At 45.1% G+C, this 15,728-nt stretch overlaps 1 protein-coding gene across 5 annotated transcripts in view; it reads right to left on the minus strand.

Annotated features, from left to right (window-relative positions):
• Nucleotides 1–1,187: 1,187 nt before the first annotated feature.
• parp9 (poly(ADP-ribose) polymerase family member 9) overlaps nt 1,188–15,728 on the minus strand; it is a 28,265-nt gene continuing 13,724 nt past the window's right edge. For 3 of the 5 annotated variants that reach the window (XM_041200193.1, XM_041200195.1, XM_041200194.1), the window contains exons 6-7: nt 5,821–5,901; nt 1,188–2,222 (exon numbers count right to left, since the gene is read on the minus strand). In XM_041200193.1, the coding sequence (XP_041056127.1) occupies nt 1,270–2,222; nt 5,821–5,901 (1,034 nt within the window). In that variant the 3' untranslated portion in view covers nt 1,188–1,269. Of the gene's footprint in view, nt 2,226–5,820; nt 5,902–15,728 lie in introns of all 5 variants that reach the window. The other 2 variants (XM_041200198.1, XM_041200196.1) reach the window with 2 other exon arrangements.

Consider the following 15,728-nt stretch of genomic DNA (forward strand, 5'->3'; position numbering starts at 1 on the left):
AACTGGTACCTGGAATCTCTTCGCTGCCGTCCCACCCCAACCAGAGTGGAACATTGCAGAGCTCCAGTGCCTCCTCACCCCACAGCTGCCACACACTCACAAAAAGATGCCAGGCCTGTCCGCCCGGCCAAGTGCAGCCTACATCACATTTGGCACCACACAGTCCAACCTTGAGAGCAAGGAGGCGCAAGCAGGTGGAATACAAAGGGAAGCAGATGGATCGGGGCCCCGCCACCTGGAAGCTCCCCTCCCAAGATGTTAGCAGCCTGACTTTGACATGTTTCGCAGTTCCAGCACTGTGCCTAGGTGCAGATCCTCCAGGTTGACCGCAAAACAGTAATGAGGGTGTCACTGCACCACATGCTGCGGGTGCAGAACCCATCTCATCACCACCCTCTCAGGGTGACCTTGCCATGGCCAATATCTGCTGCCCCACCAAGTGAAGGACACATGCTGTCACTGATTCAATGTAGTAACTGCACTCAGAGTTGGTGGTGGGAGGGGGGGGGGTGCCCAGGGGGGAAAGCCTAACTGCTGGGTTCACTGACCAATGGCAACATGGTACTCACCCTTCCAGAGCACAAGAGGTCGTTGTAGTGCTTGCAGCACTGGATCCAGGTGCACCACACCACGTCGCAGGAGCTCACCAACTCCACCACCTCCTCCCAGGCACGTTTGGCCATGTGGAGGGGCCTCCTCCTCCCATCCCTCAGAACAAGGACCTCCCGCTGTGCTGCCACCTCCTCGAGGAGGGCAGCAAGGCAATCGCCTGAGAAATGAGGGGCACAGTAGACCCCTGCCCTACCCTCCTGCCTGGCCTGCTCATCAGCAGCGCTCTAGGGAGCCCTTCCACTGGCCATGTTTAACAGCCTTTGCAAGGCTGCAGGAGGACTTTTAAACAGGCCGCCGGGTCACCATTGGACCTGGTGGTCATAGCAGTCTCCCCTGCCCACTCCTGCTCTCCTTGTGAGCTGCGTTTCACGCTGGGCAGACCTTAATTGGTCTGCCCATGTAAAATGGCGGAGCGGACCCGATCACGGCGGTGATCGAGTCCACGCCCACTCCTGCACGGCACTCCCAACAGGCAGAAAATTCTGCTCTTGATCACCTTAACATTATCTGAAATCCCTCTTAGCCCAAATAGTCAAGAGTCCGGAAACACGATAATAAATATTCTAAAATTCATTTAATAAAAACAGAATTCAATTTAATCTGTCAGAATATATGATTTTAAAATGGAGAAAAGGCCTACTTTTTAAGTAAAGGAAATTAAGCTGTACATACATTCTGTTCTTCAATATTTTCTCTCTTGATTTCTATATGAAGATTCTGAAACCTATATATGTCACGTATCTGATTTGGTACAAAATCCACACTTAGCAAACGTTTTTGGTCTGTTTCGCCAAGGATATTCTTACACGCATTTTCTATTGCTGCAGTTGTCGGCTCACTGAAATTTACTAAATGGATCTCTTTCAAAGGATTTTCAGGCATCCATATCCCATGAAAAGTTTTAATTGTATTTACTATCAATTCTGCACACCTTCGCAATGGGAAACCATTTCCCAAACCTACAGCAGGTATGGCAATTGAGGTCAATTGTAATTCATTTGCTAGCACAAGGCTATTTCTGATGGTATAAGAAAGTAAGCGATCGTTTTCTGAACTTGTATTTAGAATCCAAATAGGTCCTACTGCATGTATGACCTTTTTACATGGGAGCTTTCCTGCCCCAGTGACGACAGCAGAACCAACTGGCACTGCCCCATGTTGTTGTACAATATTGTCACTTTCAGCTGTGAATTCTTGTCCAGCTGTTCGTGCCAAAGCACGAGCAATTCCACGGTCATGTTTTAAATATTCATTGGCAGAGTTCACAACAACATCGACCTCATGTTTTGTCAGATCATCTAAGCATGCAAAAATACGAAGCCCTCCCGATAGGACCTTCAGGTACCTTACTCCAGTAGGAAAATTGATTATCAGAGGGAATGTTTCTTCAGTAGTAGCTAAATCCTTAGCTGAAGCTTCTGCCATAGAAGCTGGTTGTTTATTTCCATCCATACAGAGTGTAGCAGTACAGTTAAACTTCCCAGAAATGATGTTAAGCAGCCACATCTTCTTATTCTGAAGAAACTGACCAACATCATTTTCGACAGGAATCTCAATACATATATCCTCCTGGCTCAAGTCTTCATTTTCAGCTTTCATCTGCTTTCCATCTACTTGGAACAGAACAATTAAAAACAATCTTTGAGGAATCACATGATTTTAGAAGTGTGCAGCTATGACACCAACCACTTATTGCTCCCACAAGACCATTTTGCAACGTGGAATTGAATTTTTCGTTCCCATTAATTTTAATCAATTGCATCCACCATGACTAGGAAGTGCCAAAAGGCAACCCACCTTGTCTTAATTATTTTAAAACTTTCAAACTCCAAGGCAGGCATCAAATATTAAAGTGGTCTGCCTTAAAATTAAGCTAAAAGGAAGACAGAAATGTATCATTTTATCAGCCATTCTTACACAACCATATCAAATTATATATACAATCAGGCATGATTTACTTAATTCAAGAGAAAGGCTCTTTTGCTTAGATTCCTAGAATTGTCTTTCTTTTCTTATCACAAGATGCTTAATTATCTTTTTATTAAACTATCAAAACAAACATACCCTTAATAAAACAGAACTAATAAGATATACTTTTTCAACTTCTTGTTCTTATACTGATTTCAGACGGTGTGGATCAGTATGCAAAGTTTGCACTTCGCATACAGAAGTATGTAAACAGCTCTACATACTTTCTTGCGTCACACATGAACATAGAAAATGTCAGACAAGATAATATTAGCTGGTTCATTTATCTTGGCCCATATAAATATGATGCCTTATGCATCAGATGAGAAGATCCCCTACTCCTTGGATGCCATGTAGGAAAATGTAAAAATAAAGAAGCTCAAAACCCAAGGCCAAGACAATAAATCTGGAAAGTGTGATCCAGAGGTCCACGTTCACAATGATTTATATTCATTTGTTCTTATCTCTTGTATAATTCAGTTTCCACCTCAGCCGAGCCCTGGTTCAGTTCTCTCTTGAAGGCGAAAAGTGAATCAGCATCCACCACACAAGCCTGCAGCCTGTTCGACACATCTATTAATGGCTGGGCAAGGAAAGACCATTTCCCATTTATCTTATTTCTTCCCTTGTGTAAATTATGCACATAAACCTGGTCGCTGCCAACATATTAATTAAAACTAATTTGCTGGTATGCACCTAATCTAGCAACTTCATAGTTTTATGGATCTCAATCAAATCGCCTCCATACTCTACAGTTCTCAAAAATATATTGGCTCAGCTCCTTAAGCCTATCTCGGTAGCTAAATTCCTTTAAACTGGGAATCACTCGTGTGGCCCTCCTCTGAATATTTTCCAAAGGTTTTATACAACTTAGCATGTGAGGAGACCAGAGCTGGACCAAGTATTTTCAATGAGCCCCAAATAGGTCCCGTTCTTGGACAAAATGAAATGTTTGCTTTATGATGCATAATCCTGTGAATGCAGCACAATATTCCATTTGCTTTAGCTGTAGCTTTAATACCTGGTTCACTTTCATTCATCACAAGCTTCAGTTCTATTCTGTGTAAAGAGTGAGCATGCTAGGCATTGGTCCTGTCCACATGCATAATGATGCATTTACCTAAGTGAAATACTTTGAAAATGCAGACCTGTTCTCCCAACACATTGAGACCTGCTTACAGTGGTTCAGTCTCTACCATGATCCTAACACTTCCACAAATCTTTATATCATCCTCCATTCCCCCAACACCTTAACCATTCTTTGAAGGAGTCACATGTGCTGTGAATAAAGGAGAACCAATGGATGTACTGTACTTAGGTTTCCAGAAGGCATTTAATAAAGTCCCACATCAAAGGTTTTTGTGGAAAATAAATGTTCATGGTGTAGGGGATAATAGTTTGGCATGGATAGAAGATTGGCTGGCTAACAGTGAGCAGAGAGTAGGCATAAATGGGTCTCTTTCAGGTGGGCAAGATGGAACATGTGGTGTGCCACAGGGATCAGTGTTGGGACCTCAACTGTTTACAGTTAGTGTGGATAGAAGATTGGCTAGCTAACAGGAAGCAGAGAGTTGACATAAATGGGACATTTTCTGGTTGCCAGGATGTGACAAGTAGCGTGCCACAGGGATCAGTGCCAGGGCCTCAACTTTTTACAATTTATATAAATGACTTTGATCAAGGGACCGAAGGTATGGTTACTAAATTTGCTGATGACGCAAGATAGATACGGAAGTAAATTGTGAAGAGGACAAAGTGGCTATGAAGGGACATAGATAGGTTAAGCGAGTAGGCAAATGAAGTATAATGTGGGCAAATGTGGTATTGTTCATTTTGGCAGGGAGAAAAAAAAAAGCTTATTATCTAAATAGTGAGAGATTGCAGAGCTCAGATTCAGAGGGATCTGGGTGTCCTTGTGCACGAATCACAAAAGGCTAGCATGCAGGTACAGCAAGTATTTAAGGAAGTTAATAGAATGTTATCATTTATTGTTAGGGGAATTGATTACAAAAGTAGGGAGGTTATGCTCCAGTTTTATAGGGCACTGGTAAGACCACATCTGGAATACTGTGTACAGTACTGTGCTGTCTCCTTATTTAAGGAAAGACGTAAATATGTTAGAAGCAGTTCAGAGACTAATAACAGGAATGGGAGGGTTGTCTTATGAGGAAAGGTTGGACAGGTTAGGCTTGTATCCGCTGACGTTTAGAAGAGTAAGAGGTGACTTGATCGAAACCTTTAACGTCCTGAGAGATCTTGACAGGGTGGATTTGAAGATGTTTCCTCTCATGGGAGAATCTAAAAATAGGGGTCCTTCATTTAAGACAGAGGGTCGTGAATCTTTGGAACTCTCTTCCTCAAAAGGCAGTGGAAGGAGAGTCTTTGAATATTTTTTAAGGCAGAGCTAGATACATTCTTGATTAATAAGGGGTTAAAAGGCTATTGGGGGTAGGCAGGAGTGTGGGTTTGAGGTTATCATTAGATCAGCCATGATAGGTTGTTAGAATCATAGAATCATCAAAATTTACAGCCATTTGCCCCATTGTGTCTATGTCAGCCAAAGAAGGGTTACTGGGCCTAATCCCACTTTCCAACTCTTGAACCATAGTTTTGTGGGTTATGGCATTCAGAGCCTATCCAAGTGCTTTTTAAATACGATGAAGGTTTCTGCATCTACCTTTTCCCTTTCAGACACTGAGTTCCAGACCCCCACAGGGTCAGGCTGAAGAAATTTCTCCTCAATTCCTCTCTAATCCTTCTACTTTAAATGTATGCCCCCTAGTTATTGGCCTTACTGCTAAGAGAAATATGTTCTTTCTTTCCACTCTGTCTATGTCCTCAATCTTATACATCTCAGTTAAGTCTCTGCTCAGCCTCCTTTGTTCCAAATAACCCCAACCTATCAACAGAGGGTGCTGGTGAGAAGTGACTGAAGCACTCTGGGAGAAGTCACCGCAGCTACTGCGACTCGGTGGGGGGGGGATTGAGGAGGACCCACTGTCAAAAAACGGAATAGCCCCAAACATTACATTGCTGTAGTGTTTCCATCCCGCCCTCCTCCTCAAACCTAAAAGAAAAGGAGAGAGAGGAAGAGGCAGTGCCTTCAGGAGTGCTCCAGACCTGCGAGGGACACTCTTCTGAAAGTGGATTTTAAAAGAAAAAGCAGCTGATTGGTGAGTAAATCCTGGGAGCAGACTTGGAGGGAGGAGCAACGGAGCGGTGAGTATAAGTCTAGCTTACCACGGGGATTCACGGCCTTGTCTCCAGGGAGCAGACTCGGAGGGAGGACTATCGGAGCGGTGACATCGGAGCACAGAGTAACTGAAGCCAAAATTGAAAACGTGACATCATAGGAAAGCTGTGACCTGATTGGTTGGTAGGAAATCTGCACCAAATTTGAAAACAAAAACACTGCAAACCTAATTAATAAATTAATTATCTAAGTCGAGATGGCTGGGCAGGTGATGTGCTGTAGCTGTATGATGTGGGAGCTGGCAGATCCCATTGCGGGCCGCAGTGACCACATCTGCAGCAAGTGTTGGTTGTTGGAGGAACTCCGGCTCAGAATTGATGAGCTGGAGTCCGAGCTCCGGACGCTGCGGCACATCCAGGAGGGGAAGAGTTACCTGAATGCTTTGTTTCAGGAGGCGGTCACACCCGGTAGATTAAGTACCTCAAGTTCGGTCAGTGGTCAGGGTCAGCAGGGTGTGACTGCAAATGAGGCAGGTACAGGGATCCTGTGTTCAGGAACAGAATAGCCTCAGCTCTTGACCTTGTCCAACAGGTACAAGGTATTTGCTCCCTGTGTGGATGAGGAACAGGGCTGTAGGGAGGATGAGCCAGCTGACCACGGCACCGTGGCACAGGAGGTCATTCAAGAGGGTGGAGCAAAAAGACAAGCGGTAGTTGTAGGGGATTCTATAATTAGGGGAATTAATAGCATCCTTTGTAAGCAGGATCGAGAGTCCTGCATGGTATGTTGCCTGCCCAATGCCAGGGTGAGGGACATCTCTGACCGGATTGAAAGGATATTGGAGAGTGAAGGGGAGGATCCAGTTGTTGTGGTCCACGTCGGGACAAATAACATAGGAAAGACTAGGAAAGAGGACCTGTTTGGGGATTATCAGGAACTACGAACTAAAAGAAAGAACAAGCCCTCAAGGGTTATTATCTCTGGATTACTACCTGAGCCATGTGCAAATTGGCATAGGGACGCGAGAATAAGGGAAGTAAACAAGTGGCTGAAGGAGTGATGTGGGAAAGAGGGGTTCCATTTCGTGGGGCACTGGCAACAGTATTGGAACAGGAGGGATCTGTACCGTTGGGATGGTCTCCACCTTAAACGATCTGGGACCAATTTTCTAGCGAAAAGGGTAAATAGGATGGTCAACAGGACTTTAAACTAGAAAGTGGGGGATGGGGTGGAGGGGGGGGGGGGGGGGGGGGGGGGGGGGGCGGTGGGGGGGATGTTGATGGTGTTGATAAAACTCCAAGAAGTATGACTAATGGGAAAAAAAGCAGCAGGTTAGCATGTGGGGGGATGGATTCAACTTCATGGAAAATTATGAAAAAACTGATAAGAAAGGAGAGCCCAGGAGAGGCTATTAAAGTCCCCAGAACACAAAATAGGACAGAGTGTTTGGAAAGGACTAGGAATCTAATTTCAAGCACATCAGATAAAGGGACGACAATGAGAAAGGGGACACGAAATACAGAGATAAAAACAAAACAACTGCGGATGCTGGAAATCCAAAACAAAAACAAAAACAGAATTACCTGGAAAAATTCAGCAGGTCTGGCAGCATCGGCAGAGAAGAAAAGAGTTGACGTTTTGAGTCCTCATGACCCTTCGACAGAACTTGAGTTCGAGTCCAAGAAAGAGTTGAAATATAAGCTGCTTTAAGGTGTGTGTGTGGGGGGCAGAGAGAGAGAGAGAGAGAGAGGTGTGGGGGGGGGTATGGTTGTAGGGACAAACAAGCAGTGATAAAAGCAGATCATCAAAAGATGTCAACAACAATAATACAAAAGAACACATAGGTGTTAAAGTTAAAGTTGGTGATATTATCTAAACAAATGTGCTAATTAAGAATGGATGGTAGGGCACTCAAGGTATAGCTCTAGTGGGGGTGGGGAGAGCATAAAAGATGTAAAAAAAAAAGAAAATAAATAAATATTTTTTTTTTCTTTTTCTCTTTTTATAATGGAAATAGGTGGGAAAAGGAAAATCTATATAATTTATTGGAAAAAAAAGAAAAGCAAGGGGGAAACAGAAAGGGGGTGGGGTGGGGGAGGGAGCTCACGACCTAAAGTTGTTGAATTCAATATTCAGTCCGGATGGCTGTAAAGTGCCTAGTCGGAAGATGAGGTGTTGTTCCTCCAGTTTGCGTTGGGCTTCACTGGAACAATGCAGCAAGCCAAGGACAGACATGTGGGCAAGAGAGCAGGGTGGAGTGTTAAAATGGCAAGCGACAGGGAGGTTTGGGTCATTCTTGCGGACAGACCGCAGGTGTTCTGCAAAGCGGTCGCCCAGTTTACGTTTGGTCTCTCCAATGTAGAGGAGACCACATTGGGAGCAACGAATGCAGTAGACTAAGTTGGGGGAAATGCAAGTGAAATGCTGCTTCACTTGAAAGGAGTGTTTGGGTCCTTGGACGGTGAGGAGAGAGGAAGTGAAGGGGCAGGTATTGCATCTTTTACTTGGGCATGGGGTGGTGCCATAGGAGGGGGTTGAGGAGTAGGGGGTGATGGAGAAGTGGACCAGGGTGTCCCGGAGGGAGCGATCCCTACGGAATGCCGATAGGGGGGGTGAAGGGAAGATGTGTTTGGTGGTGGCATCATGCTGGAGTTGGCGGAAATGGCGGAGGATGATCCTTTGAATGCAGAGGCTGGTGGGGTGATAAGTGAGGACAAGGGGGACCCTATCATGTTTCTGGGAGGGAGGAGAAGGCGTGAGGGTGGATGCGCGGGAGATGGGCCGGACACGGCTGAGGGCCCTGTCAACGACCGTGGGTAGAAAACCTCGGTTAAGGAAGATGGAGGACATGTCAGAGGAACTGTTTTTGAAGGTAGCATCATCGGAACAGATGCGACGGAGACGAAGGAACTGAGAGAATGGGATGGAGTCCTTACAGGAAGTGGGGTGTGAGGAGCTGTAGTCGAGATAGCTGTGGGAGTCGGTGGGTTTGTAATGGATATTGGTGGACAGTCTATCACCAGAGATTGAGACAGAGAGGTCAAGGAAGGGAAGGGAAGTGTCAGAGATGGACCACGTGAAAATGATGGAGGGGTGGAGATTGGAAGCAAAATTAATAAATTTTTCCGAGTCCCGACGAGAGCATGAAGCGGCACCGAAGTAATCATCGATGTACCGGAGAAAGAGTTGTGGAAGGGGGCTGGAGTAGGACTGCAACAAGGAATTTTCCACATACCCCATAAAGAGACAGGCATAGCTGGGGCCCATGTGGGTACCCATAGCCACACCTTTTATTTGGAGGAAGTGAGAGGAGTTGAAGGAGAAATTGTTCAGCGTGAGAACAAATTCAGCCAGACGGAGGAGAGTAGTGGTGGATGGGGATTATTCGGGCCTCTGTTCGAGGAAGAAGCTAAGGGCCCTCAGACCATCCTGGTGGGGGATGGAGGTGTAGAGGGATTGGACGTCCATGGTGAAGAGGAAGCGGTTGGGGCCAGGGAACTGGAAATTGTTGATGTGACGTAAGGTCTCAGAGGAATCACAGATGTAGGTGGGAAGGGACTGGACAAGGGGAGAGAGAAGGGAGTCAAGATAACGAGAAATGAGTTCTGTGGGGCAGGAGCAAGCTGAGACGATCAGTCTACCGGGGCAGTTCTGTTTGTGGATTTTGGGTAGGAGGTAGAAGCGGGCCGTCCGAGGTTGGGCGACTATCAGGTTGGAAGCTGTGGGAGGGAGATCCCCAGAGGAGATGAGGTCAGTGACAGTCCTGGAAACAATGGCTTGATGTTCAGTGGTGGGGTCATGGTCCAGGGAGAGGTAGGAGGAAGTGTCTGCGAGTTGACGCTCAGCCTCTGCGAGGTAGAGGTCAGTGCGCCAGACAGCAACAGCACCACCCTTGTCAGCGGGTTTGATGACAATGTCAGGGTTGGACCTGAGAGAATGGAGTGCAGTAAGTGCAGAGAGAGACAGGTTAGAATGGGTGAGAGGAGCAGAGAAATTGAGACGACTAATGTCGCGCCGACAGTTCTCAATGAAAAGATCAAGAGAAGGTAAGAATCCAGAGGGAGGGGTCCAGGTGGAGGGAGAATATTGGAGATGGGTAAAAGGATCTGTTGAACTGGGAGAGGACTCCTACCCAAAGAAGTGAGCCCGGAGACGAAGACAGCGGAAGAAGAGTTCAGCATCATGCCGAGCCCGAAATTCATTGAGGTGAGGGCATAAGGGTATGAAACTAAGTCCTTTGCTGAGCACTGAACGTTCAGCATTGGAGAGGGGAAGGTCAGGGGGTATAGTGAATACACGGCTGGGGTTGGGATTGGAAGATGGGGTGGGAACGGAGGGACAGGCCGGGATGGAGGGTCCTAGATGGGTGTTGGTGTCGATGAGTTGTTGGAGCTTGCGTTCCTTAGCACTTGAGAGAAAGAGAAAAAGTTTCTTGTTGAGGCGTCGGATGAGCCGAAGGATAAAATGAAACTGGGGGCACGCGCAGCTTTGAAAAAGGGTACTGCGGTGCTGCTGGAGGGAGAGGTCGAGTGTGTTCATATGGCGGCGCATGGCACTGAGTGTGGATTTCAGAATGTGACGGGAACAGCAGTCCGAGAAACGTTTTATGTCCCGGAGATACCTGTAATCCTGGGTGGGTTCGAAACATGAGGGGTGGAATTTCAGTTGAAATCCACGTGGGGTAAGTCGGAGATGGAGACAGTCACTGAGAAAGGAGATGTGGCTGTGAAAGTGGGTTTTAGTAAACACCTTGTCAAACACCAGGAGGGAAATGGAAAGCAAGGAAGGTGAGCAGGGCAAAAGAGAGATACGGAAATCTTGTCGCAGGGAGGAACAGAACTTCTTCAAGGAGGTAGGCATTTCTTGAAGAGCAGTAGCAGTCAATTGAACACAGAGATAAAAACAAAAAAACTGCGGATGCTGGAAATCCAAAACAAAAACAAGAACAGAATTACCTGGAAAAACTCAGCAGGTCTGGCAGCATCAGCGGAGAAGAAAAGAGTTGACGTTTCGAGTCCTCATGACCCTTCGACAGAACTTGAGTTCGAGTCCAAGAAAGAGTTGAAATATAAGCTGGTTTAAGGTGTGTGTGTGGGGGGCGGAGAGAGAGAGAGAGAGAGGTGGGGGGGGTGTGGTTGTAGGGACAAACAAGCAGTGATAGAAGCAGATCATCAAAAGATGTCAACAACATTAGTACAAAAGAACACATAGGTGTTAAAGTTAAAGTTGGTGATATTATCTAAACAAATGTGCTAATTAAGAATGGATGGTAGGGCACTCAAGGTATAGCTCTAGTGGGGGTGGGGAGAGCATAAAAGATGTAGTAAATAAATAAATATTTTTTTTTTTCTTTTTCTCTTTTTATAATGGAAATAGATGGGAAAAGGAAAATCTATATAATTTATTGGAAAAAAAAAAAAGGAAGGGGGAAACAGAAAGGGGGTGGGGTGGGGGAGGGATGCTCCAGCATCATGCTGGAGTTGGCGGAAATGGCGGAGGATGATCCTTTGAATGCGGAGGCTGGTGGGGTGATAAGTGAGGACAAGGGGGACCCTATCATGTTTCTGGGAGGGAGGAGAAGGCGTGAGGGTGGATGCGCGGGAGATGGTCCAGTTCTGTCAAAGGGTCATGAGGACTCGAAACGTCAACTCTTTTCTTCTCCGCCGATGCTGCCAGACCTGCTGAGTTTTTCCAGGTAATTCTGTTTTTGTTTTTGACACGAAATACAGGACTGAAGGTGTTGTATCTGAATGCACGCAGTATACGAAATAAGATAAATGAGCTTGTGGTGCAGATTGAAATTGCCAGGTATGATGTGGTGGGCATCACGGAGACATGGCTGCAAGGGATCAGGACTGGGAGCTAAATATCCAAAGATATACATCCTATCAAAAAGATAGGCAGGTTGGCTTGAGGGCGGGGTTGCTTTGTTAGTAAGAAATGAAATTAAATCGATAGCAAGAAATGATGTAGGGTCAGATGATGTAGAATCTGTGTGGGTAGAGTTGAGGAACCAAAAAGGTTAAAAAAAACATAATGGGAGTTATGTACAGGCCTCCAAACAGTAGTCAGGATGTGGGGCACAAGATACACCAGGAGATAGAAAAGGTGTGTAAGAAAGGCAAGGTTACAGTGATCATGGGGGATTTCAATATGCAGGTAGACTGGGAAAATCAGGTTGGTAGTGGATCCCAAGAAAAGGAATTTGTGGAATGTCTATGAGATGGCTTTTTGGAGCAGCTTGTGATGGAGCCCACTAGGGAACAGGCAATTCTAGATTTAGTGATGTGTAATGAGGCAGATTTGATAACGGAGCTTAAGATGAAGGAACCCTTAGGAGGAAGTGACCATAACATGATAGAATTTACCCTGCAATTTGAGAGGAAAAAGCTGGAATCAGATGTAACGGTATTACAGTTGAATAAAAACGACTACAGAGGCATGAAGGAGGAGCTAGCCAGAATTGTCTGGGAGATGAGCCTAGCAGGAAAGACAGTGGAACAGCAATGGCAGGAGTTTTTGGGAGTAATTTGGGAGACATAGCAAAAGTTCATCCTTAGGAAGAAGAAGCATACTTAAGGGAGGACGAGGCAACCATGGCTGACAAGGGAAATCAGGGACAGCATAAAAGCTAAAGAGAAAGCATACAATGCAGTGATGAGCAGTGGGAAACCAGGGGATTGGGAAGCCTACAAAGACCAACAGAGGACAACTAAAAAAGAAATAAGGAGGGAGAAGATTAAATATGAGGGTAAACTAGCCAGTAATATAAAAGAAGATTGCAAGAGTTTTTTAACATATACAAAGGGTAAGAGAGAGGCAAAAGTGGACATTGGGCTGCCGGAAAATGATGCTGGAGAAGTTGTAGTGGGGAACAAAGAAATGGCAGAAGAACTGAATGGGTACTTTGCGTCAGTCTTCACAGTGGAAGACATGAGTAACATCCCCAAAGTTCAAGAGAGTCGGGGGACAGAGGTGAGTATGGTGGCCATTACCAAGGAGAAAGTGCTAGGAAAACTGAAAGATCTGAAGGTGGATAAATCAGCTGGGCCAGATGGATTACACCCCACAGTTCTGAAGGAGATAGCTGACGAGATAGTTGGAATCAGGGAGGGTCCCAGAGGACTGGAAAATCGCTAATGCAACCCCCCTGTTTAAGAAGGGAGTGAGGCAAAAGACGGGAAATTACAGGCCAATTAGCCTGAGTTCGGTCGTTGGTAAGATTTTAGAGTCCATTATTAAGGATGCGATTTCAGAATACCTGGAAGTGAATGATAACATAGGGCAAAGTCAGTATGGTTTCATCAAGGGGAGGTCATGCCTGACAAATCTGTTAGAATTCTTTGAGGAGGTAACAAGTAGGTTAGACAAAGGAGAGCCAATGGATGTTATCTACTTGGACTTCTAGAAGGTCTTTGACAAGGTGCCGCACAGGAGGCTGCTCAGTAAGATAAGAGCCCATGGTGTTAGAGGCAAGGTACTAGCATGGATAGAAGATTGGCTGTCTGGCAGGAGGCAGAGAGTGGAGATAAGGGGGTCCTTCTCACGATGGCGGCCAGTGACTAGTGGAGTTCCGCAGGGGTCAGTATTGGACCACAACTTTTCACTTTATACATTAATGATCTAGATGAAGGAACTGAGGGCATCCTGGCTAAGTTTGCAGATGACACAAAGATAGGTGAAGGGACAGGTAGTATTGAGGAGGCGGGGAGACTGCAAAAGGATTTGGACAGGTTAGGAGAAGGGGCAAAGAAGTGGCAGATGGAGTACAACGTGGGCAAGTGTGAGGTCATGCACTTTGGTAGGAAGAATAGAGGCATAGACTATTTTCTAAATGGGGAGAGAATTCAGAAATCTGGAGTGCAAAGGGACTTGGGAGTCCTATTCTAGGATTCTCTTAAGGTTAACTTGTAGGTTGAGTCGGTAGTTAGGAAGGCAAATGCAATGCTGGCATTTATTTCGAGAGGACTAGAATATAAAAGCAGGGATGTGAAGCTGAGGCTTTATAAGGCTCTGGTCAGACCACATTTAGAATATTGAGAGCAATTTTAGGCCCCGTATCTCAGGAAGGATGTGCTGGCCCTGGAGAGGGTCCAGAGGAGTTTCACGAGAATGATCCCAGGAATAAAAGGTTTATCATATGAGGGACGTTTGAGGACTCTGGGTCTATACTCGATGGAGTTTAGAAGGATGAGGGGGGATCTGATTGAAACTTACAGAATACTGAAAGGCCTGGATAGAGTGGATGTGGGGAAGATGTTTCCATTAGTAGGAGAGACTAGGACCTGAGGGCACAGCCTCAGAGTAAAGAGAAGACCATTTAGAATAGAGATGAGGAGAAACTTCTTTAGCCAGAGAGAGGTGAATCTATGGAATTCATTGCCACAGAAGGCTGTGGAGGCCAGGTCATTGAGTGTATTTAAGACCGAGATAGATAGGTTCTTGATTGGTAAGGGGATCAAAGGTTAAGGGGAGAAGGCGGGTGAATGGGGCTGAGAAATTTATCAGCCATGATTGAATGGCAGAGCAGACTCGATGGGCCGAATGGCCTAATTTCTGCTCCTATGTCTTATGATCTTATGGTCTATCCAATCTTTCCTCATGCATAAAATATTTTCGCCTTGGCAGTATCTGTGTAAATCTCGTCTGTACCTTCTTGAATATGATCACAGCCTTCCTGCAATGTAGTAACCAGGCTTTATAAAGTTCAGAGGTCTAATTAGTGTTTCATGCAGTTCCTGCATTTTTTTCGCTCTTTTATTCTATGCCATGATTAACAAAGGAAAGTATTGTGAGAATGAATGTTATTATTTTTTAAAATCTTTTTTCTGGAATACTGTGTTATTCTGAAAAGAAGGCTGGGTGTCTGTGTGTGTGTGTGTGTGTGTGTGTGTGTGTGTGATTTAATTAAGCTGGTAAGAGATTGATTGGAGTCAGACTGTCTGGAGGGTTTAAAACATGAAAAGGATAGAGGTGTTAAGTTTGAGGTACAAGTAAAGAGGTTAGATCTAACATTTGCATTTTTAGATAAGTTGAGAGTTTGTTTCAATATCAAAGGAGAGTCAGAGGTGCCAAGAAGTATGTTTGCACCTTGCAGGAGTTCCACAGGTAAATAGTAGTGGGGATATTGTATCTTATTGACCTGAAAGCAAAGACAAGATAGAGACATAAAAGATTTTATACTTGGAAGGATTTGAGTTTCAAAGAGGTGTGTGAACAATGGAACTGGAGATGAAATGGGAAATAGGTATTTTGGATTTACTGTGGAGAGATTAGATAGAGATAGCTGGAACTGAGCTGGAGTTATGGAGATAGCTGGAGCTGTTTGAACTGTTGAGCTATAGCTGGAGCTCTGGGCTGGGGGAGGATTCTATTTGAATAAGCCATCCAGTCAAGCCAAAAAGGTTTTGGGCTGCACCAAGAATTTTTATTCTGAAGTGGATTCTACCACAGAATGGAAGGGGGTACGGGGTCATGTGGTATACCTTTATTGAAGCTACAGGAGTTTGTCTTGTGTAATATTACTGGGTTTTTTATAGTTAACACTTATAAGGGAGTGTTGCTTGCAGGCATTTACTTATGAGCTTGACCAAGTAGAGAGTCTTTTTGGGGAATGTTCTGTAATCTTTTTTGTGTAACTGTAATCTTGTGTACGTAAGTTTTCTTTTACCCTTGTTAATAAAACTTTTACTTCTAATTTTTAAAAGCCTGAGAGTGTTACTGGATCACTTACTGCTGAGATCTGTATGTCTTCTTCTCGTTTTCAGGATACAAAAAAAAAGGGTATGGCCCATAAGCCAAGTTTCCCTCTGGGATTTGTTTTGCGCAGCAATTAATACCAGCTGTGGTCATGATAGTATCCCATATGCCTTCTTAACCACCTTTTCTATCTGTCATGCTACCCTCAGGGATCTGTGGACATGCACTCCAAGGTCTCCCTATCCTCTACGCTTCT

The sequence above is a fragment of the Carcharodon carcharias genome, chromosome 12 (genome assembly GCF_017639515.1).
Source record: "Carcharodon carcharias isolate sCarCar2 chromosome 12, sCarCar2.pri, whole genome shotgun sequence".
NCBI classification, from domain to species: Eukaryota; Metazoa; Chordata; class Chondrichthyes; order Lamniformes; family Lamnidae; genus Carcharodon; species Carcharodon carcharias.